This window comes from Rattus rattus, chromosome 8, assembly GCF_011064425.1.
Source record: "Rattus rattus isolate New Zealand chromosome 8, Rrattus_CSIRO_v1, whole genome shotgun sequence".
Classification (NCBI taxonomy): Eukaryota; Metazoa; Chordata; class Mammalia; order Rodentia; family Muridae; genus Rattus; species Rattus rattus.
In genome coordinates, this window is record NC_046161.1 from 16,988,465 (window position 1) to 17,012,542 (window position 24,078).

The 24,078-nt window shown below is 50.7% G+C and overlaps 1 protein-coding gene and 1 pseudogene across 3 annotated transcripts in view; one reads left to right on the plus strand and one right to left on the minus strand.

Moving 5' to 3' along the window:
- The window catches only part of Olfm2 (olfactomedin 2), a 76,246-nt gene extending 53,734 nt beyond the window's left edge, over positions 1–22,512 (minus strand). The window contains exon 1 of one of the 2 annotated variants that reach the window (XM_032909511.1): positions 22,418–22,512. In XM_032909511.1, coding sequence (XP_032765402.1) covers positions 22,418–22,486 — 69 coding nt within the window. In that variant the 5' untranslated portion in view covers positions 22,487–22,512. Of the gene's footprint in view, positions 1–2,887; positions 3,234–22,417 lie in introns of those variants that run through there. The other variant, XM_032909510.1, reaches the window with a different exon arrangement.
- On the plus strand, positions 11,122–11,549 carry LOC116906707 (annotated as a pseudogene). The gene has a single exon (XR_004388764.1). The product of XR_004388764.1 is annotated as a 60S ribosomal protein L35-like (transcript).
- Positions 22,513–24,078: the final 1,566 nt, after the last annotated feature.

The following is a 24,078-nucleotide window of genomic DNA, read 5'->3' on the forward strand; positions in this document are numbered from 1 at the left end:
ATGGATGGAAGGGTGGACGAATGGATGAACAGAAAGATGGATGGAAAGATAGGAGAGCAGATGAATGGCTAGAAGGATGAATGGGTGAATGAGTAGTGGTGGATAGAGTGCTAGATGGATGAGTGGATGGATGGATAGACAGATGGACAGATGGATGGGTGGATGGATGGACAAAGAATGAATGGAAGGATGGACAGACATGAATGGATGGATGGATGGACAAAGAATGAATGGAAGGATGGACAGACATGGATGGATGGATGAATGGACAGATGGACTGATGGACTGACAAAGAGTGGATGGGTGGATGGACAGATGGGGAATCTAAAGAGATCCCTGTTGTCTGCAGTTCTGTGACACAGGACTTACTACTGACTTTCTCAGTGGCAGTGGCTTGGAAGGCTGCTGCCACCCACCAGAGTTGAAGAACAAGTTGGAGGAGTCTAGATGCTATACAAACCTAAATAACCTTTATCTTTTGTTTTTCTCTCCTTTAATTTTTCATAGGTGTGTGGATGTTTTGCCAACATGCATGGCATTTCACCACATGCATGCCTAGTGCCTTCAAGGGTCAGAAGAAGCTACTGGTGGCCCTGGAGTTGGAATTACAGACAATTCTGAGCTACCAAATGGATGCTGGTAACTGTCTGAACTTGGTGCTCTTCATGCTAAGCTCCCTCCAGCCTCCAACTCTCCCTCTTTGAGAAAGACACCTGGAACTTGTGGCTACTCCCCTGCCTCACCCTCCCAATTGCTGGGATCATAGTAGTTAGGAGTCTCCCAACTCCATGACCCTTGTTGAGCACCCGTAATACCACAGTCCCCTCCCAGGCTTCACCTTCACAGCCCTAGCAGCTCATGCTGTGATGCACTATGGCAAGTCATGGGAAGACTGCAGGCTGGGGCAGGGATGAGAGCACTGGGGGACACCAAGGGACCATTAGCTGCAGAGGAGTCAGGTCTGTCTGGGTTCACAAACAGTGCCCCCTCCCAGCTTGTAGAAACATACAACTCATGAAAAGCAACACACATGTATACCAGCTAAGCATACACAAACAAATGCACATATAAACACAAACATACAAAATTTCAACGTATGAACACACAAAATCATACCTCAAGGCTGGGTTAAGTCATTTGCCACCAAGCCTGGAGGCCTGCGTTGGATCCCTGGGATCCATATGGTGGGAGAAGAGAACTGACTCCTGCAAGCTGCCCTCTGATCTTCACATGTGCACATGTGCGCGTGCACACACATGTGCAGAACATAAACAGAAATCCTAACTCAGAATTCTTACAAACCCTGCACATGTCCCCCAGATGTCAAAGGCTCTTGTGTACACAGACACTTTCACACAGCACACAGGCGCTCACACAGACTTCCACTCAGGAAAGGTAAATTTGGCTTCTGAATTCAATGGCACCATCAACGTCCCCCCTGCGATAGCAACACTCAGAAGGCTCTGTCACCTGTACATGTCACATAATGAATCCACACCCATAGTCAGGGATAAACAACTGCAGACACACGTCCATCCAAAAACAATCACACAGGGACACACCCACACCGGGAAGAATACACCTGCACCCTCATGCCACAGACAACACTAAAGTTTCTCTTCACTGCCCACCCCAACCTCCCAAACCATGGGCTCTGACAGACACAACAAGATATACCTGTGACACTTGATGTCACAGACACTCACAAAAAGACACCATGTTTCACAGAACTGCAGGTTTGAGGACCTGGGCTGAAAGCTTGCTTTGCGTCAAGTGCCATATGTCCCCTGGACCCCCGAGGTGGGCCATGCCCTGGACTCAGTGAGCTGCAGTTCCCACCCCTTCATACCCTATAGCTGTTGCTTTTAGGAGCAATGTTCTTTTTTGGCCAGGAGGAGAGGGGTTATTGTGGATGCATAAAGGATTGTAACAATATGAAAGGGAAGACGAGAGGGAGTCAGATGGGTGGAATTGAGGGGCGTCCCACAAACAGACTGAAGATCAGAAGGGCTCCCATAGGGACCGGAGCAGGGCATGAGGGAAGTTTTCAATAGAAGAGCATTTCCCCCTCTCAACAGGACAGAGCCATCATGATTAATGGGACTGAATGGGCCCCTCTCCCTCCCAGGAAACTATTGGGGGGGGTGATGATAAAACAGAAGGGAGGCTGAGGAGCTTCTGCCGGGGTTTGAGCCCCCCTCCCCCATTCCAAAGGTGAGGAGTTAGGGAGATCAATATTCAGTACTCCAGGAGACAAATCATGGAAAGGGAGACGCTGGTACCAGATGCAGGGGAGAGAGCCAGGCAAAAAAAGAAAAAGAAAAAAGAAACACCAAGTCAAAAAAAAAAAAAAAAAAAAGACAAAAATAGAAGGGAGGGAGGAAAGATTCAGGGAAGGAGAGAGAGCACACAACTCAGCGACACTTAGACACAGTCAGAGTCCCACAGGCTGAAGATACATGGAGACTTCGAGATGTCCCCTAATCACTCCAATATAGCAGAACACCCTCTTGGCTCCCCCAAACCGCCCAGCTCCGCCCCACTCTGCCGGGATCTGGTTCAATTCCGCAGCCCTGCCGCCTCCGCCTGGGGTTGGAGCCAGCTTGGTACCCCGGCGACACTAGCCGGTCCCCTCAGAGAGGACTCTAGCCCAGCAAATGCAACCATCAAACCCAGAACTATGCCGGGCGCGGGGCTCCCTTGTGCCTCAGGGTCTATCTAGCCCGGGACCCCCAAGAGACCACGTCCCCTCGAGATGACATCCCTGCCTGTACCCGGGGTTCTGTCACTTTGGGGCTGTGAGGGTCCCTTTCCCAGGATCTGCCGCGGGGTCTGTGGGCACCACGCCCCCCCAGCCGGAGTGCCCCCCAGCCGGCTGGCCACTCACGATTTTCTCTGAGGAGCCCGCGCGGGACACGGTGCTGTTGAGTCCCACGAGCGAGGGCAGCGTCTGCGACATCCAGTTAGTGACCATGGCCATGGTGCTCAGCACCGCCCCGATCTTGAGCAGCGGCACCGACATCGCGCCCCTCGCCTCATGCCCCGCACCACCACCCTAAAAGAGCAGGTGTTCCGTCCCCTTTCCTCGGCACTCAAGATGTCGCTATCCACCCCAGTGGGGTGGAGGAGTGGGGGTCCCGATGGCGAGATGACCGGGTCCAAGGGGGCGGTGGCCGGTGGGATGGGGATGGGGTGACACTGGGGACGCGCGCGGCTGCGGCTCCGCGCGCCTCGCGGGCTCAGCTTTATAAGGCGCCGGCTCGGCCACCCCCTCCCGCGCCACCGCCGGGCACTTCCAGCCGCCGTGACGTCACGGCTCCGGCCCTAGAGCCAGCGGGGCTCGCGGGGAGAATGGGGTGCACCCACCCCGCCCCCCACTTCCCCGCAGAGCCTCTGGCGGACCTTCCCCCACCTGCAGAAGTGGGGACAACCCCTGCCAGCGACACCATCGCCACCTCGCCCCCCAACCCCCGCCGCCGCGGCATCCCCGGCCCCGCCCCCCAGCCTCATTCTCCATCCTCGCTCGAGTCCCCTCTGTACCCTAGTGGTGATCCCCGGGCTCCCCTGCACACAACATCCCCTCTCCAAAACCCCTACGTTTCAGGCCGAAAAAAATTCACATCTTCTACCCAAAACTGACAGGGGGTGGAAGTCGGATGTCCCCACCCACCTGCTCGGTCGGGTGCAGTGCCCGGTCCCGAGCCCGCGACGCACAGAGAGCAGTGAGGGACGGACTTCGGTACTCTCTCGAGCTCCGAGACTCTTTTCTCCTGGCTTCCCGGGTCCCCAGATAACCCTGAAGGGGATCCCTCTGTGGATTCGGGACCAGGGAAGCCCAGGGTGGCGGGTACAGACTCTGGAATGCGGGTGACATGGGGAGTGGGAGGGTTTCCCCCTGCGCATCCGAGGGCGGCGGTGTCACTCAGGACTGTCGCGGACCCAGACAGTTCGTTTTGCAGACAAGTCCCAGCGCACGGTTTGACTCACAACTTGAACTTGGGGTGGGAGGCGGGGAACTTAGACCTCCCCAGGGACCTGCACTGAGCCGGTCCCTGGTGAGTGAGGTTGGAAAGCGCGGCGGACCGCAGGGCCGGGTGAGGAGTGCCCGTGCGGTCGCCTCTCTTCGGTTTTGCACTCACGCCCCCTCCTGGCGTCCCCGCATCACCTCCCGCCGCCGCCGCCGCCGTCGCCCTCGGCCGGCGGCCGCCGCCGTCTGGAGGCGGCGATGACTCAGGCCTTTGCCGCGCCGGCCGCTTGAGGAGCCGGAAACTCCCAACCTCGGGGTGCTGGGGGGTCCTGAACAGTCTCGACTCCGCTACAAGGCAGGTTCTGCCCCTACGTGGTCTCCAGCAATAGCTATTCCGGTCTGTCTCAGTTTTCTCATCTGTAAAGTGGTTCTGGGGACCTGATGGGTCAGGTATGCGTAAGAGGCTGGAGGTAGCCTGCCGCTCAACCTCGGACCAAAGCTCAACACTGCATTATGAAGACAGACAGGGACTTGAGGAAGGGTTGGGGATAGCTCAGTGGTAGAGGCTTGCCTAACACCTCAGAAGCCCGGGTCTCCATCCCCACCACCATCCAAAAAGGGCGGGGGGGGGAGGGGGGAGCAACGGCTCAGTGGGTAAAAGTGTTTACCACAAAGTTCTCTAAGATCCAGGAGAGGAAAGACGATAACGACTCCCCCAAAGTGTCCTCTCACCTCTACTTGAATGCTCTGGCCACGCAGCCACCCACCGCACCTTGTTAGCACATTAAATAAGTGTAAAAAGAAATTTGATTGGCACAGGAAATAAAGGAAGGAAAGTACAAATAGATATCAGAAGGGGGTGGGTGGAGGAGACTAAAGGAGAGTAGACTGCATGCGTGAAGAGGCCAGAGGTACACGTGGAGTGTCTTCCTCCGTCCCTCTCTGTCTATTAGTTAATCGATTTTATTTAGTCTTTTCAGTAAGTTAGTTTTGAGACACAGTCTCACTGTGTAGCTCTGACCCAGACTAAAGGCATGGGCTAACACACCCACCTGCACCTTTATTTTTGACAAGGTCTATCACTGAACTCGGAGCTCCCTAATTTGGCTAAGCTGGCCAGACTGGCCCCAGAGAGCCTGTCTCAGCCTCCCCCGCGATGGAGCGCAGGCACACCACATCCGACTTCTGATTTAGATAGTGGGGATCTGAACTCAAACCTGAATGGCATGTATCCTACTGAATCATGTCTCCAGCCCTTAAACACGGTGACCGTGGTGACGTGGTGACCAGGGACGGTAACTGTTAAGCTGCACCAGATGGTGAAGGAAGGAACCATTTCAGTACCAGATTTTCAAACAGTGGAGGAACAGCAGTGCAGAGGACCTGGGGCAAGCACAAATCACTTGGACTGGAACAAGCTGTTTAGTCAAGAAAGGAGGACCCCACTGTGGTTTATAACCAGATCTATCCGACATCGGATTCTAAGATCACTGGGCTGTGGTGGGCCTCCAGGATGGCAGACAGGCCTTTTCAACTCCTCACATTGGGTGCTTGGAAACAGGCCTAGTTCACACAGCCAGGCCTCTGTAAGGATGGCGAGCACTTATAAGGCACGCCCCTTATCCCTCCTCCATGCCTCCCAAATTTTCCTCACTAAAGACATAGTAGCCTCCTCAGGTTGGCAAGATTGCCCAGTAGATAAGGATAAAAGCCCGAAATCCTGAGTTTGATCAACAGGACACACACGATGTTAGGAGAGAACTGACTCCCTCCAATTATTACCTAATCTCCACATGCTTGCCATAGCTCTCGTGCACGAGCACACACATGTACATGCACACATGTGCACACACACAAACACACCACACACACCACAACACACAACACACACACCACATGTGCATGCTCTCTCTTGCGCGCGCTCTCTCTCTCTCACACACACACACCACACACCACCCAACACATGCATGCTCCCACACACACACCCCAACTCCCCCCACATGTGCATGCTGTACCCCTCTCTCCCACACACACAAACTCCACACTCCACACACCCACCACATGTGCATGCTCACACACACACACCACACACATCACACACACACAACACACCACACACACACCAAAAACACCACACCACACACACACAACACACACACACACACACACACCACACATAAACACACCACACCACACACCACACACACCACACCCACACACACACACACCCCCACCACACACACACACACCCACACACACACACCACACATACACACACCACACACCACACACACACACACACACCACATACCACATACCACACACACACACACACACACACACCACACACACACACCCCACACACCCCACACACACCACACCCACACACTCCACCCACACACCACACACACACCCCCACACCCCCCCACACACCGCATACACACCCCCACCCCATACCACACCCACACCCCACACCCCACACCACCCCCACACACACCACACACACACACCACACACACACACACACACCACACACACCACATGTGCATGCTCCACCCACACACACACACACCACACACACACACACACCACACACACACCACACACACACACCACACCACACACACACACACACACACACACACACATGTGCACACACACCACACACACCACACACACACACACACCACATGCTCCACACACACACACACACACACACACACACACACACACACGCACGCACGCGTATCAGAGCTGGACTGTCTGTCTCTGTTAGTAAAGGGCTTCCCTGCATGCATGAAGCCCTGGGTTCCATCCCCAGCGCTGCATGAACCAGGTATAAACACACCTGTAATCCCAGATATAGATAGAGAGAGGCAGGAGCATCAAGAGTTCAAGACCAGCCTCAGCTACATAGTGCAGCTCTATAGTGAGTTGGAGACCCTGACTGAAAAGAGTATTAAGCATCCATGAGAGTTTGATGTCTGGTACCCCTAGCTCCAGCACTAGGACTGTAAAGTGTTTCCACTGCTCTGAGATGTGTAACTTTTCAGAAGGTGAGTAGGAACTTGTCAGAAAACCCAAGGACCTGTCTAACCCAGAAAGCGATCAAAGGGGAGTTTGCAGAAAGACACACAGGTGACATTCACAGCAGTGGGTTTTCCAATAACGAATAAGCCAACTGTCCTGGCTAATGTGCAAACAGACAGAGATGCTGATCTAACTGACCTTTCAGCCCCATGCAGGCAGGACCATCAACGCCCACTCCAGCCTGCCCTGACCACACAAGCATTGTCCTAAGGAAAAGAAGCTGGAGAGAGACAACCATAGAGTTTATGATCCCATTTACATAAAATGTCCAGGGAAAGGTAAGTCCATAGAGGCAGGGAAGGTAAATTCTGGAATGAACACGGGAAAGCAGAGCAAAGCGAGGAGCATCAGCCCATCCCCCGACTGAATGGAGGCCCTGGCTCCACACTTAGGCAGGGTATGTACTGCCTACCTGGATGAAACAGCTTTACTTGTATTTTACTCTTTGAGACAAAGTCTCATAGCCTAGACCTTGAAATCACTGCAACCAAGGAAGTCTGGCCCTGAACTCCTGATTGTTCTGCATCCACTCCCTGAGTTGGGGATAAAATGTCTGCACCACTACCCCTAATCTGTCCGGTGCTGCGGATGAAACCCAGGGCTTTGTGCAAGCGAGGCAAAGCACTCTACCCACTGGGTCCGTCTCCTTTTATGAGGTCTCACTGTGAAGTCTTGCCTCTCCTGGAACTGGCTACAGAGCCCTCACTGGTTTCGAACTTGCAACAATCCTTATACCGCTACATCCAAGTGCTAGGAGGAAGCCTCATGGCCGCCACGAATGTAGCACTCTTATCTTTGCTCACGGTGATGGTTCTTCTCAGTGGTCAACTTGACTACATCTAGAATTAACTAAAATTCAAGAGGTCGGGCACACCTGTGAGGAATTTTTTTCCTTAATTCAGTTTTAATCCAGATCCTTTGAGGTGGGAAGATACACCTCTAATCTGGTGGCAGCCTATGTAAAGGACAGAGGAGGAGGAAGGTTTTGCTCTTTGCCTTTGCTCTTGCCAGCAAGTCCATTCCTTCACTGGCATTAGAGCCACTTCTCTGGGATTCCAGCATACTCTGAAGACCAGCTGAGACATCCAGCCTCATAGACTGAACAAATATTAGATTCTTGGACTTTCCATTGGTATATACTCATTGTTGGATTAGCTGGACCACAGCCTGCAAGCCACTCTGATAAACCTGAATAAATGAATTTATATGTGCATGTATATGTGTATATATGTATATATATGTATGTATATATGTATATATATATTCATCCTATCAGCTCTGTTCCTCTAGAGAACTCTGACTAGTATACACACAGCAAAGAATTCTGGCTTCATCCCATAGCCTAGGCTTGGCCCTAACAGGCCCACAGAAACTAGAACTTATGGCATCTCAACCCTTCATCACCCTCCACAGTCAAGTTCTTCAAGACAACACCAAAGCCAGCTCTTATGTGTGATACGTGCATGTTCAAATGTGAGTGTGGATACACATGTGCACTTGTTCAAGTAGATAGGACAGGTGTCTTCCTGCATGGGTGTCCAACTTATGGTTTGTTTTGTTTTGTTGGGTTTCTAGATGGGGTTTCTCCATAGAGTCCTGGCTGTCCTGGAACTTCTTTATAGACCAGGCTGGCATCAAACTCAGAGTTCTGCCTGCCTCTGCCTCCTAAATGCTGGGGTTAAAGGTGTGTGCACCACTATTACCTGGCTTTCCTGTTTTGAAAGAGGGCTCCTCATTGAATATAGAGTCCATCAATTTGCCAGAGGTCCCACAGATGCTTCCACTTCTGCATCCCATAGGATAAAGTGCATACAGTGGTACCTCAGGCTGTCAGCTTGCATGATAAGCACTCTATTGACTGAGCCATCTCCTTTTTGAGTCAGGGTCTCACTGTGTAGCTCTGGTAAGGATAGAACTCACCATGTAGCGCAGTCTGCCCTTGAACTCACAGATTTACCTGCCTCTGCCTCCAAATACTGGAACTAAAGGCATGCAGCAATAACCCCCATTTTTAAAATGAGTCAACACGGCTGGGAATGGAGCTTAGTGCTATCCCATCATGCATTAGGCTGGACGTTCAATTCCCAGAACAGCTTAGAAGCACAGAGATACTGAGAATCTTTCCCAAAGTCACCCAGCATTTGGTCACAGAGTCTACGGAGCTGATTCATTTGGACTGGTTCATAATGGGGAAGAGTGGGAGTGGACTCCTACCTCACATTATACAAAAACCAATCCTCTGGGATCCGGGAAGACATGTCAGTGGGCAGAGTGCTTTCTGTGTAAGCATTGATCCCTAGAACCCAAAAAAGCACTGATGTCTTACTCAGTGCAGATCCTACTAACCTGCCTGGCAAGCTATGGCCACTGGTGCACTAGTGGAACGACAGTTACAGAGGTAACCAACCATCTTCTGTCAGATTTGAAGTCTCCTCCCCAGAAGGGAGCTCCTGCCTGCTATGTAAACCTGGTCAGAAGCCTGTGGCTTGGGAGCTCATGGCCCCTAGAAGGCAACTTCCACCGTAGCATTGCTGAATGGACAAGTATTTGCCTTTCTACCTATAGATCATTGCGGCTCTCCACCTTATCCACAGAAGCATCCTCTGCAGGGTACAGCAGTTAGAGACAAATGCTGAACATATGACTGAGTTCTCAGCACTGAGGAAACATCTCAAATCTCCTGACCCAGCCTGGACACACAAGGCTCAGGGCTCATCATGGCAGAGGGGATGTAAAGACAGAGCATGGGGAGGAATACTGTGACATACTGCTCTCTGGACATGACCCGGCCATCGCATTCAGGAGCTTATTATAGGTGCAGTTACCTACACAAGACCTAAACAAGGTCAACGGGAAGCACTGATGGGTTTCTGTGGGGCGTCAGGGTGGGGACAGGAAAGAACATAAAGGTGGAAAGGAAATGTGTTGGAGCATTTCTGGGAAAGTGGGAGTGGACATGAACAAGATATGTTGCATACAAGCATGAAGTTGTCAGGGGATAAATAAAAGATAGTTTTTAAAAGAAGAGGAAAAGGCTAGGCGTGCTTACATCCCTGAGTCTCAGGGCTGAGGAGACCCGACATTCCTGCAGTTCACTAGTCAGTCAGGCTAGCCTACTGGGTAAACTCCAGGTCAGTGAGAGACTGTCGCCAATGACACTTGAAGTCGACTTCCAACCTCTGCACTAACAGAGAGAGAGAGAAGGGGGGCAGGGGGAATCAACCAATTCTGGACAGTAAAGTTTTGGAAGAAAATACAGAAAGGTTATCTTCATTTTGTGGGTATGATGTCAGCTCTGATTGTGAACTTGGTACAGTCTAGTTCACATAGTAAGCAGATCTCAATGAGGAATTGTCTAGATTAGGCTGGCCTGTTGATGTCTGTGGGAGACTGTCTTGATTACATTAACTGGGATGGGAAGACCCAGCCCACTATGGGCAGCACCATTCCCTTGAACTGCCCAAAAGTGAAGGAAGTCGGCTAAGCACTAGATTGCATTCCTCTTCTGTGTCTCTATGAACTCAGTGCAACCAGTGCCTACAAGCTCTGGTCACCTTGACTTCTGTCCTGGACCATGGCCTGAAGCAGTGAGCAAACGCTTTCACCCCTAACTACTTTTCTTCAACAATTTGATATAAGGCAGACACTGGAAAAGTCATATTTTTCTCAAACATTGCTGGGCCTGGATCTGTAACTTCAGCTGCTTGGGAAACTGAGGCAGAAAGTCCGAGAATGAGAACCTGCCTCAAAATGAGAAGTAAAAAGAGGGCTGGGAATTTGTGTTGTTGGGTAGAAAGCTTTCTTAGTGTGAAGCTCTGGGTTGCACTCACGCACACACGTGCGTGCGCACACACACACACACACACACACACACACACACACACACACACACACACGACCAGACATTTAGTACGTGTGGAATATCTACATGCCAATAACAGGTACTTAACATTATGAATTCTCAAGGAGAACCTAGTTTGTGGCTATCAGAATATCCTGAGAAGGAAAAAGAAAAAAACAAACAAACAAACAAACACCAAGCTCTTTCTCTGGAACCGGGCGGCCTCATCCGCGAACAGCGCAGCAATGGCTAAGATTAAGGCTCGGGACCTGCGCGGCAAGAAGGAGGAGCTGTTGAAACAACTGGATGATCTTGAAGGTGGAACTGTCCCAGCTTCGCGTGGCCAAAGTGACAGGCGGCGCCGCGTCCAAGCTCTCCAAGATACGAGTCGTACGCAAATCCATCGCCCGTGTCCTCACTGTCATTAATCAGACTCAAAAGGAAAACCTCAGGAAATTCTACAAGGGAAAGAAGTACAAGCCCCTGGACCTGCGACCCGAGAAGACGAGAGCCATGCGCCGCCGGCTCACCAAGCATGAAGAGAAGCTGAAGACCAAGAAGCAGGAGCGGAAGGAGCGGCTGTACCCACTGCGCAAGTACGCAGTCAAGGCCTGAGACGGCGACAATGACAAGAAAGTCCAAAACTGACGAGCAAAAAAAAAAAAAAAAAAAAAAACAAGACTACAGCAGGAATCCAAAGGATGTGAGATGGCTGGAGTTGGAGTCAGCCTAGTAGAAGGATTAATTTGCATATCTGCCAGAAACTTATTTATTTATTTATTTATTTATTTATTTATTTATTTATTTATTTATTTGATGTATGCCACAGCATGGGTATGAGGGTCAGAGGCAATCATGCAGCAAACAGGGTTTTTCTCCCCCTTGGTTTTTGGTTTTTTGTTTTGTTTTGTTTTGTTGTTGTTGTTGTTGTTGTTGTTGTTTGGTTTTTTTGTTTTTTTTTGAGCCCTGGCTCTGTGTAGCCCTGGCTGTTTTGGAACTTGCTATGTAAACAAGGCTGGCCTTCAGCTCACAGTGAAAGAGGCAGAGTTGGGGTCAATCTAAGGCCAGTGGGAAAATTCCACCACAAACCTCTGAGCACAAGGACCCCTCCCTTCCAGGAAGAAAAAAAAGCTGGCTTAGTTCCTGGCACAGCTGCAAGCCAAACTGTCACACAAAGCTACCTGTGACTCTCAACTGACCCCCTCCTCGGAAAGTCCTGAAAGGTACACTGAGCCAATCTGAAAGTTGTTTCCGCTCCATCAAACGCACATAGTACCTAGTTACCATTGTGTAAATTCTGCCACACTTGTTTGAATTGTGCCCCAATTGTTTGAATCCTGCCTCAATTGTTTGCAAGGTATATAATCCCCTGTTAAAATCTGCTTTGGGTCATCCTTCCCTTAAAGTGGGAGGGCCCCACATGTTGGAATGATTAAATTCCTCTTGCTTTTGCATCGATCATCACCTCTGTGAGTCTCATTTCAGGAGGTCCCAGTAGAACCTCACAACAGAGATCCACCTATTTCTGTCTCCTGAATATTGGGATCATGAGCCATTACACCCAGCCTTCCCATAAACTTTTTCAACACTGGAAAACTTCAGCAGGATTTCCTACATAACCCAGCAACCCCACTTCTGGTCATGCATAGTCGATTGTCACAGTTCATACATTCTTTTATTTGTTTGTTTATTGATTGCCTGTTTGTTTGAGACAGGTTTTCTCTGCTTAATTGCCTAGGCTGTCCTGGAATTTGATTGTAGACCAGGCTGGCCTTGAACTCACAGAGATCTGCCTGTCTCTTCCTCTGGAGTTCTGGGATTAAAGGTGTGTGCCACATGGCCTGGCTCTTTTATTTTTATTTATGAATGTGTGTATATCTGCATATATGTATGTGCACCTGTGAATGTAATCCCCACAAAGGCCAGAAAGGTGTGCCCTGGAACTGTAATAGTAGGTAGCTGTGAGCTGCCCCATGTCTGTTCTGGAAACCAAACTTGGCTTCCCCGAAAAAGGAACAAAACCTTAATTGCTGAGCCATGATTCCCAGACTCCATGGGCAAATGCATCTACTCCATAGGGTTTATTTATCTCCAGGGCAACTTGCAGAGCTCTCTGTAGTCTCAATATTGAGTAAGACATGTGTGAGTTCCCAGCTGGGGTTGAACCAGGTTTTGCTGGGTTTTCTAATTTCATAATTCTGTACTAGAAATGATGAACTTTTGGTGTACTTAGGACCAAGTTTCGACACTTCTGTGCCTTTTTTTTTTTTTTTTTTTTTTTGGTTGCTCTTTTAAAACATTGTCTCACGTAGCCCAAGATAGTCTCAAAATTGCTACATAGCCAAACATGACTTTGAACTCTGACCCTTCTCCCCAGTGCTGGCATCATGGGAGTGCTCTGTCATGCCCAGTTTCTGCGGTGCTGGGGTTGGAACACAGGGCTTTGTGTGTGCTAGGCCAGCACTCGACCAAAGAGCCATCCCCACATCCAACATTGAGCTTTATTTGTTTTGATTCCAAGAAACAGGATCTTGTTATAGCCTCGAACTCATAGTGATCCTTCCTCATTATAGTTGTTTATCTGTGTCTCTCTGTCTGTCTGTCTCTCTGTCTGTCTGTGATTGACTTATTTTATGTGTATGTGTGTTTTGCCTGGTGCTTGTGGTGGTCAGAAAAGGGCATCTGTCTCTCCAGAGCTGTAGTTACACGTGGTCTCTATTTGCTATGTGAGTGCTGGTAACCAAATCTGGGTTCTGTGGAAGAGCAGCCAACGCTCTTAACCACTGAGTTAATCTCCCCTGGCCTGTGACTGCTTATTGACAACTCAATAAATTCTGAAATCCTTAACTTAGAATCCAAGGTCTTTCTAGCCAGATCACAACCAACCCCTGCATTCACCTCTAACCTCACCTCTCATCCACACCCAACCAGAGTTCCCTTTCCCAGAAGCCACGTATTTCCAGTTCATGTCGTCTTGGAAACTGATCCTCTGCATACTATGTGAGGCACTGAGTCTTGTCCCCAGCCCCTAACCCCACCCTGATTCTAGGCTGGGACTCTACAGCTGAGCCACGCCCCCAAGCACTCAATGAAGGATGGTGGGGCTCTACAGCTGAGCCACGCCCCCAACCTTCATTGGGGAATTCTAGGCAGGGCTGAGCCACTCCCCTAGCCTCCTTTTGTTTTATTTTAAAACAAAGTCTTGTTAAGTTGCCCACACCCGTCTTCTACTTCAAGTTCTGTGCCTGAGCCTTCAGAGCGCTAAGATGGCGGGCAGCACCACCATGCCCAGCTTGCATCAGTCTCTTGGACTTGCAGACTCTCAGGCACTCTGAAGCAAGCTGTGCCTCGTCTCTCTGTGACACCAGTGTGTCACTCTGAAATTACCAGAGAAACAAGGGGGGAAAGTATTCATCTCTTTCTGTGTTTGCTGTATTTTTCTCTTTTTCTTTCTTTCCTTTTTTTTTTTTTTAAGATTTATGTTTTTATTTTATGTGTATGAGCTCTCTATCAGCATGAACACCTGCAGGCCAGAAGAGGGCATCAGATCACACTGGAGATGGTTGTGAGCCACCATGTGGGTGCTGGGAATTGAACCCAGGACCTCTGGAAGAGCAGCCAGTGCTGTTAACCTCTGAGCCATCTCTCCAGTTCTTTTATTTTAAAGATGATTTATTTATTTTTGTTTCATGTGAACTGGTGTTTTGCCTACATGCATGTCTGTATGAGGTGGAGTTACAGACAATTGTGAGCTGCCACATGGGTGCTGGGAATTGAACCCAGGACCTCTGGAAGGGCAGCCAGTGCTCTTAACTGTGAAGCCATCTCTCCAGCCTTCCTGTGTTTTTCTGGAGGACAGTGGGATCTCTGGGCCTCAGGGACGAGGAGTTGTGTATCCTCTCCATGGCCTCAACAGATTCTACTTTTGGCTTTCTTTATTTTGGTGCAGTGATATTTTATAGCTCGGTCTTCAAAGTAGGACTTAGCACCCAGGAGAGCATTAGATATGATTAGTAATAATTAGCACATCATTAACACTGCATGTAAAGGGGCTGTCAAGATGGCTTAGCAGGTAAAGGCTGCTGAGACTAGTGACCTGAGTTCTAACCCGGCACCCATGTGGGAAAAGGAGAGAACCCGCTCCTGCGAGCTGTCCTCTGGCCTCCAGGATCAGACACACGCTCACACTAAGATAAATAAATGAAATGGTTCAACGGGCCAAGGGCTTGCCACGTGAAGCATGAAGACCGGACTTCTGGTTCCCAAAGCCCGTGGAAGCATCAGGTGGGCATGGGCTGGGTGGACTCTCAGTACTCGAATGGTGGAAACAGGATCTTCACAGAAAGCCATCTTGCTAGACTAACTGAGTCGGCATGCTCCAAGTTCACAGACAGATCACGCCGCAACACGAAGCAGAAAGCAACCCAGGAAGACGGCAAATGCCAACCTCCGGCCAGCCTCCACATGCACATGCAACCACACACATGCTGACGTATACCCTCATACACACGGGGGTGGGAGTGGAGGAGCAGGAGACGCCAGGGTTCACTGGCGTTAAGGTGAACAGCTTGCTAAACACACCTCGTCCATGCAGTCTCTTAGCCCTACCCAGACGCTTCCTGCTTCCTCTCAGATTGGCCTGAGGCACAGATGTGCTAAGTGTATCAGGGGCTGCCACCCTGGGGATCAGTGTGGATTCTTGGCTCTCTGAATGTGGGAGCATAATCTGTCCCCCCACTATGGTGACCGTACCCAGTCCTGAACGTGGTAAGCTCAGGCCAGTGAGAGATCCTCTCTCAAAATCACAGTGAGGCTGGTGAGACTGAGGTGGCTTGGCGCCAAACCTGAAGAGCTGAGTTCCATCCCCGGCCCCCAAACAGTGAAAGAGAGAATTGGCTCCTTGAAGCTGTCTTCTGACCTCCATGTGCTCTGACTTCCACGTGGGTACCAGGCCAAGAACTCTCTCCTTCCCAAATAAATAAATGTGATTAAAATTTACAAACAAAAATAAAGCCAGATGGTGGCGGCGCACACCTTTAATCCCAGCACTACGGAGGCAGAGGCAGACAGATCTCTGTGAGTTCAAGGCCAGCCTGTCTACAGAGTGAGTTCCTAGACAGTTAGGGCTACCCAGAGAAAACCTGTCTTGGAAAACCAAAACCAAACAGCAACAACAACAAAACTAAGTGGGGGTGCTTCTGAGGAGCCCCCCAACTGAGGTACGTCTGTTAAATGTATGCCTGCACAGGCAAACGCGCGCGCGCACACACATGCTTGTATAAACCCAAGCACACACACTAACGTCCTGCACAAACCTCACTCTACCACTAGGTGTCGCCCCAACACCTCAGTTTTGGACGCAGCCCCAGGAGGCTCCTCTCGCAGTTTGTCCTGATTTCCCCCGCCCCCAGTCAAGCTGGGATGTTAACACCTTGGAAAAGATGAGGAAGTTCAGCTTGGCCCTAAGTAGCAGCAGCACTCCTCCGCGGAATTCCAGCCCCGGCTTGACACCTATGATCTCAGGCACCTCCCTTGGCACAGGGGTTCCCACTTCCCCAATGGTTTGCTTTCTGACGTTTCCGATAACAGCAACAGAATATATTCTACGGAAAAGTCCAGAACTCTGTGAATCATACATTTTGTTTTGTTGTGACAGGGTCTCATTTTGTAACCCAGGCTGGCCCCAAAATAGTGGCAATCGTCTGTCAGTGTCTTCTGAGAGTTGGGATTCTGGGTGTGCACCACCACACCTACACTGTGTGCTGCTGGGGATGGAATCCAAGGCTTTGGATGTGAGCTATACATCAGCCTGATTTGTTTTGTTTTTATAGCTGGGGGTGGGGTTGGGGGAGGGTTTTATGTAGCGGAAGCTAGACTCAAACACTATGCCATGTAATCAGAGCAGTGGTTCTCAACCTTCCTAATGTTAGAACTTTTAAAGCAGCTCCTCATCTTTGGCGACCACAACCACAAAATTATTTTGTTGCTACTTCATTACTGTATTTCGCCACTGTTATGGGCATATGAATTATAATGTATATAGCTGACATGCAGGATATCTGATATATGACCCCCAGGTGTCTTAACACACAGACTGAGAACTTCTGTAGTAGAGGTTGACCTTGAACTCCTGATCCTTTCACATTCAATTTATCTCCCAAGTGCTAGAATTATAGGCATTTGGCACTATAGTCAGGGTTCTGTGTGGTGCTGAGGATTGGGACTCAGAGCTTCATATAAATCGGGCTAGAATCTTGTCCACTGGTTACACAACTGGTTACACACCTCCAGCCCTGATCAGCTCAACCCTGAAGTTTCCTTCGCTCCCTGTCGGGCCTGGGGAGGAAGCTTCGCTCCGTGCAGCTTTTCCACTCTCTATCTGCTCCTCTCCCTCTAGGTACTCAGAGCCCCTCAGTCCTCGGACTGGCTGCTGTGACAGTACAGCGTGCACGTGTGCAAGCAGCTCTTGTCTCGCCTCAGAACTGCCTCGAATAGATGACTTTAGATGGCCGATCACAGCAGCCTTCTGAGAGTAAGTGATTTAAGCAGAAGGAAGAGCAAGGGGTATTGAAATAAATGTTCCGAGGGGAACAGTGCCCAGGTAAACGGAAGGGAGTGGAAAGTGCAAAGACCCTGGAGCATATGGCTAAATTGAACTAGTCATCCCTATCCCGTGGGAACCCCTAAAGCATTGGCCCTATGCCCAGACAAGACTAAGATAAAGCTAATGCGGGTGTGGGGTGCACAGCTGTTGCCCCAGCACTTGAGAGGTGAAGGAGGAAGGTCAGGTGTGCAAGGCCATCCTTGGCTACATGGTGAGTCCATCCTGGTCTATGAGTAAGTTTGTCTCAATAAAAACTAAAATATTGGGGCTGGAGAGATGGCTCAGTGATTAAGAGCACTGTCTGCTCTTCCAGAGATCCTGAGTTCAAATCCCAGAAACTACATGGTGGCTCACGACCATCCGTAAATGGATCTTCTGGTTTGTCAGCAACAGGATGCTCATAAACATTTTAAACTAAAATATTTTAAAGTTAGACCTAAGGAAGGACTTTCAGGTGTTGGGAAGAGGACAACTGCTCAAGGGGAGATGGCAGGCTTAGGACTGTCAGGGTCCCTGTGGCTCTAGGCCACTTAAGAATCTTGTACTTTGGCCAGAGCTAAAGTACAATGGGTAGAGAATTTGTAGCACAAACATGGGAACCAGAATCCAGATCCCTGGCGCCCACATAAACGCCAAGCACAGCTGAACACACTGCAATCCCAGACTATGAAGACGGAGACAAAGGTCCCCTGGAGCTCAGGGGTAGCCAGCCAACGTGTGAGTTCTGTGTCTGTGAGAAAGGGTCTCAAAGCTAAAGTGGAAGGGCACATGAGACGGCTCTACAGAAAAGGGCACTCGAGCTGGGCACGGTGGTGTGAACCTTTAGTCTCAGTACTCAGGAGGCAGAGGCAGGAGGATCTCTGTGTTTGAAGCCAGCCTGCTCAACAGAGCAAATTCTAGGACAGCCAGGGCCATATAGAGAAACTCTGTCTTGAAAAACAACAAACAAACAAAACACCAATGGCCACCGAAAAATCTTAAATTGGGGTCTGGAGAGAGATCTCAGTGGCTAAGAGCCCTAGCTGCAAACGGTGCCTCCCACAAAAAACAAACAAACAAACAAAAAAACCCTAAGACATACCAAACAATTAAAATTTCAAAATCATTTTTAAAACAAGGAAAAGAACAATCGAAGGTGATACCCAGGTAGACTTCTGGCCTCCACATGTACACACACATACACGAGCACGCGCGCGCACACACACACACACACACACACACACACACAAATATTCACACACTCTCACACAGAACCATGTAGTGGCCAGGACCTAGAATGAGAGGCAAATCCTAGCAAGGTGGGAAAATGCCCCTGGCAGGTGCAATTCCTCCTCAACCACAGACCCCTGACCACTCACACTCACAAGCTCCTAGCGCTTCTACCTTGCTGGGCTTTGCTCTCACCCAGCCCCAAATTCATCTTTCCTCACCCTGTGGGTCCACAGCAGCCTCACAGGGCCCCCTGATCTCAGGCCCTCTGCACGTGCTGACTCTTCCTCCAGCCTTAGCCACCCTCCACCTGAAAGCCGTTCTCACTAACCTCTTTCTTACATTGCTTCTAATTCCACTCTTTCAAGACACCTCTTGGACCACACCAGCCCAAATAGTCCCTAGGAAAATCCCTATCTCCACCCTCATTTCCTTGAGACTTACTTTTATGAGTCACGTGCTCAATGAGGAGGCACTGAAATAAATGTTCCGAGGGGAACCGTAACCAGGTAGATAGAACAGAGCGGGAAGTGCAAAGACCCTGAGGTATATGGTTAAATCAAACTAGTCATTCCCATGCCGTAGGGACCCCAAAAAACATTGGCCTCAAGCCCAGATAAGACTAAAATGAAGCTAAGGAAGTGTGGGGTACACATCTGTTGACCCAGAAGCAGGCAGAGCTCTGTGAGTTCAAGGCCAGGCTGGTCCACAGAGTTCCAGGACAGCCAGAAAATGGAGAAACCCTGTCTTGACTCAGACAACAACAATCACAAAAAGGTTTCCCTTTATTAGCTTACATGCGTGTGCCTGTGTGTGGAGGCCGGGAGAGTGGATTAGATCCCATGGAGCTGTGAGAGGTGGTTTTGATTGACATAGGAAGGCCTCGCCCAGTGTGGGCAAGAACGCAGGCAGGTGGGCCAGGGCTGTATAAGAAAGCTGTTAGCCAGCGAAGAGTGTTCCTCAATGCTCCCTGCTTGCCTAGAGCCCCATCGGTGATGGACTTCACCTGAAGTGTAAGCCAAACCCTCTCTTCCTGTAGGCTGTTTTTGTCAGTTCCATATCACAGCACCGAGAGCTAACTAGAACAAACGCCAGGCCCTCCTGACCTCTGAGCTGTTGCTCCAGATCCTCACCCCCATTTCCACTCTTTAATCTCCGTGGGGGGAGGGCTTGAACTCACAATGTGATGGAGAACGACCTTGAATTTCTGATCCCGTCCACCCCCCCCACACACACACACATACCCTGGATTACAGGTGTGGGTCACCAGGACTAGCTTCTACTTGTGATTTTTTTTTCCCTATTTGCCCAGGATTATATATAGATTTGGCTCTTGGAGCTGATGTATACATTTTTTTGTGGTTTCATCTGTCTGCTACACCTGAAGGTCAGCTCCAGGAGGGCTGGGCCTCGCTGCTTCATCAAATCTGGTGATTGAATGACTGAGGAAATGATTTCCCGGGAAGGGCTCTGCTGGGATTGAGGAGAGGTGTCTGGGACTAGACAGAGAATTAAGAGGGGCAGGGCCGCCTTCTCAGAACCCCGCCCTTCTTTCTTCCGTTCCCTGTCCTCTTTTGCCCTCCTCTCCTTCCCCTTGTGCAGGCAGACCGCGTTAACCACTGGTCATTACCTTTTAGCCGTCACGTGGTGCCCCCTAGTGGCCACCTGAAGCAGTGCAGCCAGTGACTGCTGCCCCCAAAGAATCGCGGCTCATATTTCCTTCAGCCCCTGCACACTCTGGCATGTGGCCCCTCCCTTGCTCTCCAAGTAGCACCATCCCCAATCAGGCCCGCCGCAAGTCCCCTCCCTCCATTCCTGGGGTTTCTCTGCAAACTGGCCTTGGGACTGGAAACCTAAGGGTGACTCAATTACCTCAGAAACTAAAGTCGTTTTCCCTCCTGGTTCGTTTTTTTCCCAGCCATTTTTCGGGTTTATGTTTTTCTCTTTTTGTCTCCTTCACACGTGGCGTGCCTAGTTCCTTTTGGGCTTGCATGTTGAGTGCTCACCGTGTGCAACCGGCTGCACCTTCCCCACTCAACATGTTTGTGCTGAGATGGGCGGAGTGCAGGGGACCCCACAACCTCTCCTTGTGGAAATCCTACACGGACCCGTCTCTGCCAGCACGGGAGACTGGGGTGTAAACTACAGCTGATTGCCCACTTGTCTTAATCAGAAAAGGGAAGATGTCCAGACCCTTATTGTGAGTTTCTACCTAGAAACCCCACCTAGTCATGTCTACCCAGGCAGTGTAGACCCTGGAGTGGATTATTTTTCAAATGCTAAGTGTGTAGGTTCAGGAGAGACCTGCCTGGGTTCTATCTTGTCTTTGCTACTTCTGAGCTGTCTGGTCTTAAACAAATGACCTAACTTCTGTGCCTCAGTATCCCTATCTCTTAAATGAGGGTAACCCTGCCACCCTACCATCCTCAGACACCCAGAGGATTAAGCACCTTGGCTCCTGCTGTGTTTCTAATACAACCTTGACTCTTAGCCCTTCTACAGTGGTTGCTATTATGTTACTGTTTTATTGATAGCAGCTTCCTAACTCCCCACATGAGATCTTGGGGGGTATTCCCATCCCCAAGATGGAGGAGGAATGAGGTTTCTCAATAATAGGAGAGAGCTTGGCCCCTCCACATTTTGCAAAGCTTTCTCAGCTTCCGCAAAGGATGGGGTGCCACAGGGAGCCACCTGCATCTGCCAGACCAGGAATGGGGCATGAACAGAGCCAATACACACAGGGCCTGGCTGACAGGTTTGCACACACAGCCTGTCACCCTGAACAGCCCGTTTTAGAGTGATTTATCCAACCAAAGGCACAGAGTGCCCTCACATGGCCACACACCTGACTGTCACTCGAGTTTTGGACAACCCAGGCATCTGGGCACAGCCATGAGGACAATTGTCACACCCCGTTATTGACATATAGCGGGAGCCGGATGAACACACCACAGAGATTCACAGGTCCTCATGCCGGGTCACACAGCCAGTCACAGACAGATCCACAAACTCCTATCTATCATCACACTGGTCCCCGGGTCACCCTGCCCCCACTGTCACTCACACAGTCTCCCACACGTACACACACCCTCTCCCAGTCACACCCCAATTCACTCACATCTGAACACACGCACACGCACACACACACACACACACACACACACACACAAACTCCCCTGGGTCACACCCAGCCACAACACAAAGACACACGTTTCCCTGGTACCCAGGAGCAGCAAGCACCTGGCACACATTCCTGTCAGTCATTCGCACGTGAGTCCCGCCCCCTTCCCCACTATAGGGGTTCAGGCAATAAATATGGGGAGCTTTAGAAGCTAAACACTCTAGCCCCATGATGGGCAAGTGACAGGAAACACCCCAAAGCCCCCCGAAGTTTCCCTCCCCAATCTCACAGCTAGATGGAGGGATGTAAGCTGTGGATCATCGAGGGGGGCTGGAACCCCAAAAGGAGTGTCTTCCCCCAATCTCCCCACATTAAGGTTGCATTGGGTGTCCCCAGGGTTTCCCCAAACAAGGGTGGATGTTCCAACCCCTCCTTTGCTGCGACCTTCCCCATATGCCCCTCGCCATCCTGCAGCTGTTAGAAGGGGAGGCTGGTGGACCCCAAAGCTCTTGTTCTTGGGACCCCTCTGAGCCCGCGTCCCTTCCAGGGCTCCCCAGCGCCCACACCTGCCCGCGGGGCCCCTACCTGTCCGGCGAGGCCTGGGCAGAGCAGCCACAGCAGCAGCGACAGCCGCGGGACCGTGAGCGGCCACATGACGCGCCCCCCGCCCGACAGGCGCCTGGGTAATGGGGACCCGCCGCCAGGCGCGACCCCGCCCGCCCGCCCGGGCGACCCGAGCGCCTCCTCCCCGCCTCGCCCGCGGCCGGGATTCCACCCCACCCCCGCCCCGCGCCCAGCCTTTGTCGCGGGCTCCGCCCCCAGCCCCGCCCCCAGCCCGGTTCTGGGCGACAGCCCCATTGAGTGGGGCCCCTGCCAGCAGGTGGGGTGCTGACAAGGGTGAGCAAGGGGGGCCAGGGACCAGACCGGCAGACCTGCACTCGCCATCCCCGTAAACCTAGGTGTGAAAGGTCATGAGATGGGGGAGGGGGACTGTCACGTGCTTGTCAATTTCACCCTCCTAGAATTTTCCCACGATGAGGATAGAGAAGGAGAGGGATGAGGGGCGGGGACCAAAGGGAGGATCATCATCCTAACCTGAAAAAGGGCGAATAATCCACAGGGAAACTGAGGCACAGACTGGAAAATTAGAAATTGGGGAAGTGGGGAATATCGGAGGGAAGGTGGGTCAGAGGTGGGCGCGGGGAGTCATGGGGCGGTGCATACCCGTTACCCAGTACTAGAGAGGTAGAGGAAAGGGGATTGGAAGTTTGCGGCTGGTCTGAGCTGTAGGATAGGTATCCATCCATCCAAGACTGCAGAATAAGATACACACACAAACACACACACACACACACACACACACACACACACAGAGAGAGAGAGAGAGAGAGAGAGAGAGAGAGACAGAGAGAGAGAGAGACAGAGACAGAGACAGAGAGACAGAGAGAGAGAGAGAGAGAGAGAGAGAGAGAGAGAGAGAGAGAGAGAGCCCAGTCATGGTGGAACACACCTGTCATTCCAGCACTTGGGAGTTAGGAGGTAAAGGCAGCAGGATCTAGAATCCGATGTCCTCTGGGTGTGGTGGCACACAACCTTCAATCCCAGCACTAAGGGATCTCTGTGACTTCTAAACCGGCAAGTTCTACATAGCCAGTGCCAAGCCAGGCAAAGCTATAAAGCAGTGGTTCTCCACCTTCCTAACGGTAAAGCACTTTAACACAGTTCATCGTGCCATGCTGACCCCCAATCATAAAATCATCCTGTTGCTACATCAGAACTAATTCTTCTACTGTTGCGAATTGGGATGTAAATACGTGTGTGTTCAGATGGTCTTAGGACCCAAAGCATTTGCGACCCACAGATGCGTACTATAAAGGGAAACCATATAAAAAATAAAAATAAAAATTAGTGAGTGTGAGGACTTCTCAGCAAATATGAGGCTAACTGGGATTACGTGAGACCCTGTCTCAAAACCAAACAAAAAGCAGAGATGGCTCAGTGGGTAACAGTGCTTGCTGCTAACCCAGTGACCTGAGTTCAATCCCCAGGACCCACGTGGAAGTCGTCCCCTGACCTACACACACATATGCATGTACATGGAAAAATAAAGTTTTATAAATTCATAAGAAAAAATTAAGAGATGGGAATGGAGGATGAGAAGAGATGCCAAGGCAAACCCGTGGGATGAGCAGGTGGTGACCCGTCCCTCAGCAAAGGGGCACCCATGTCCCCTTTCTCAGGTCACC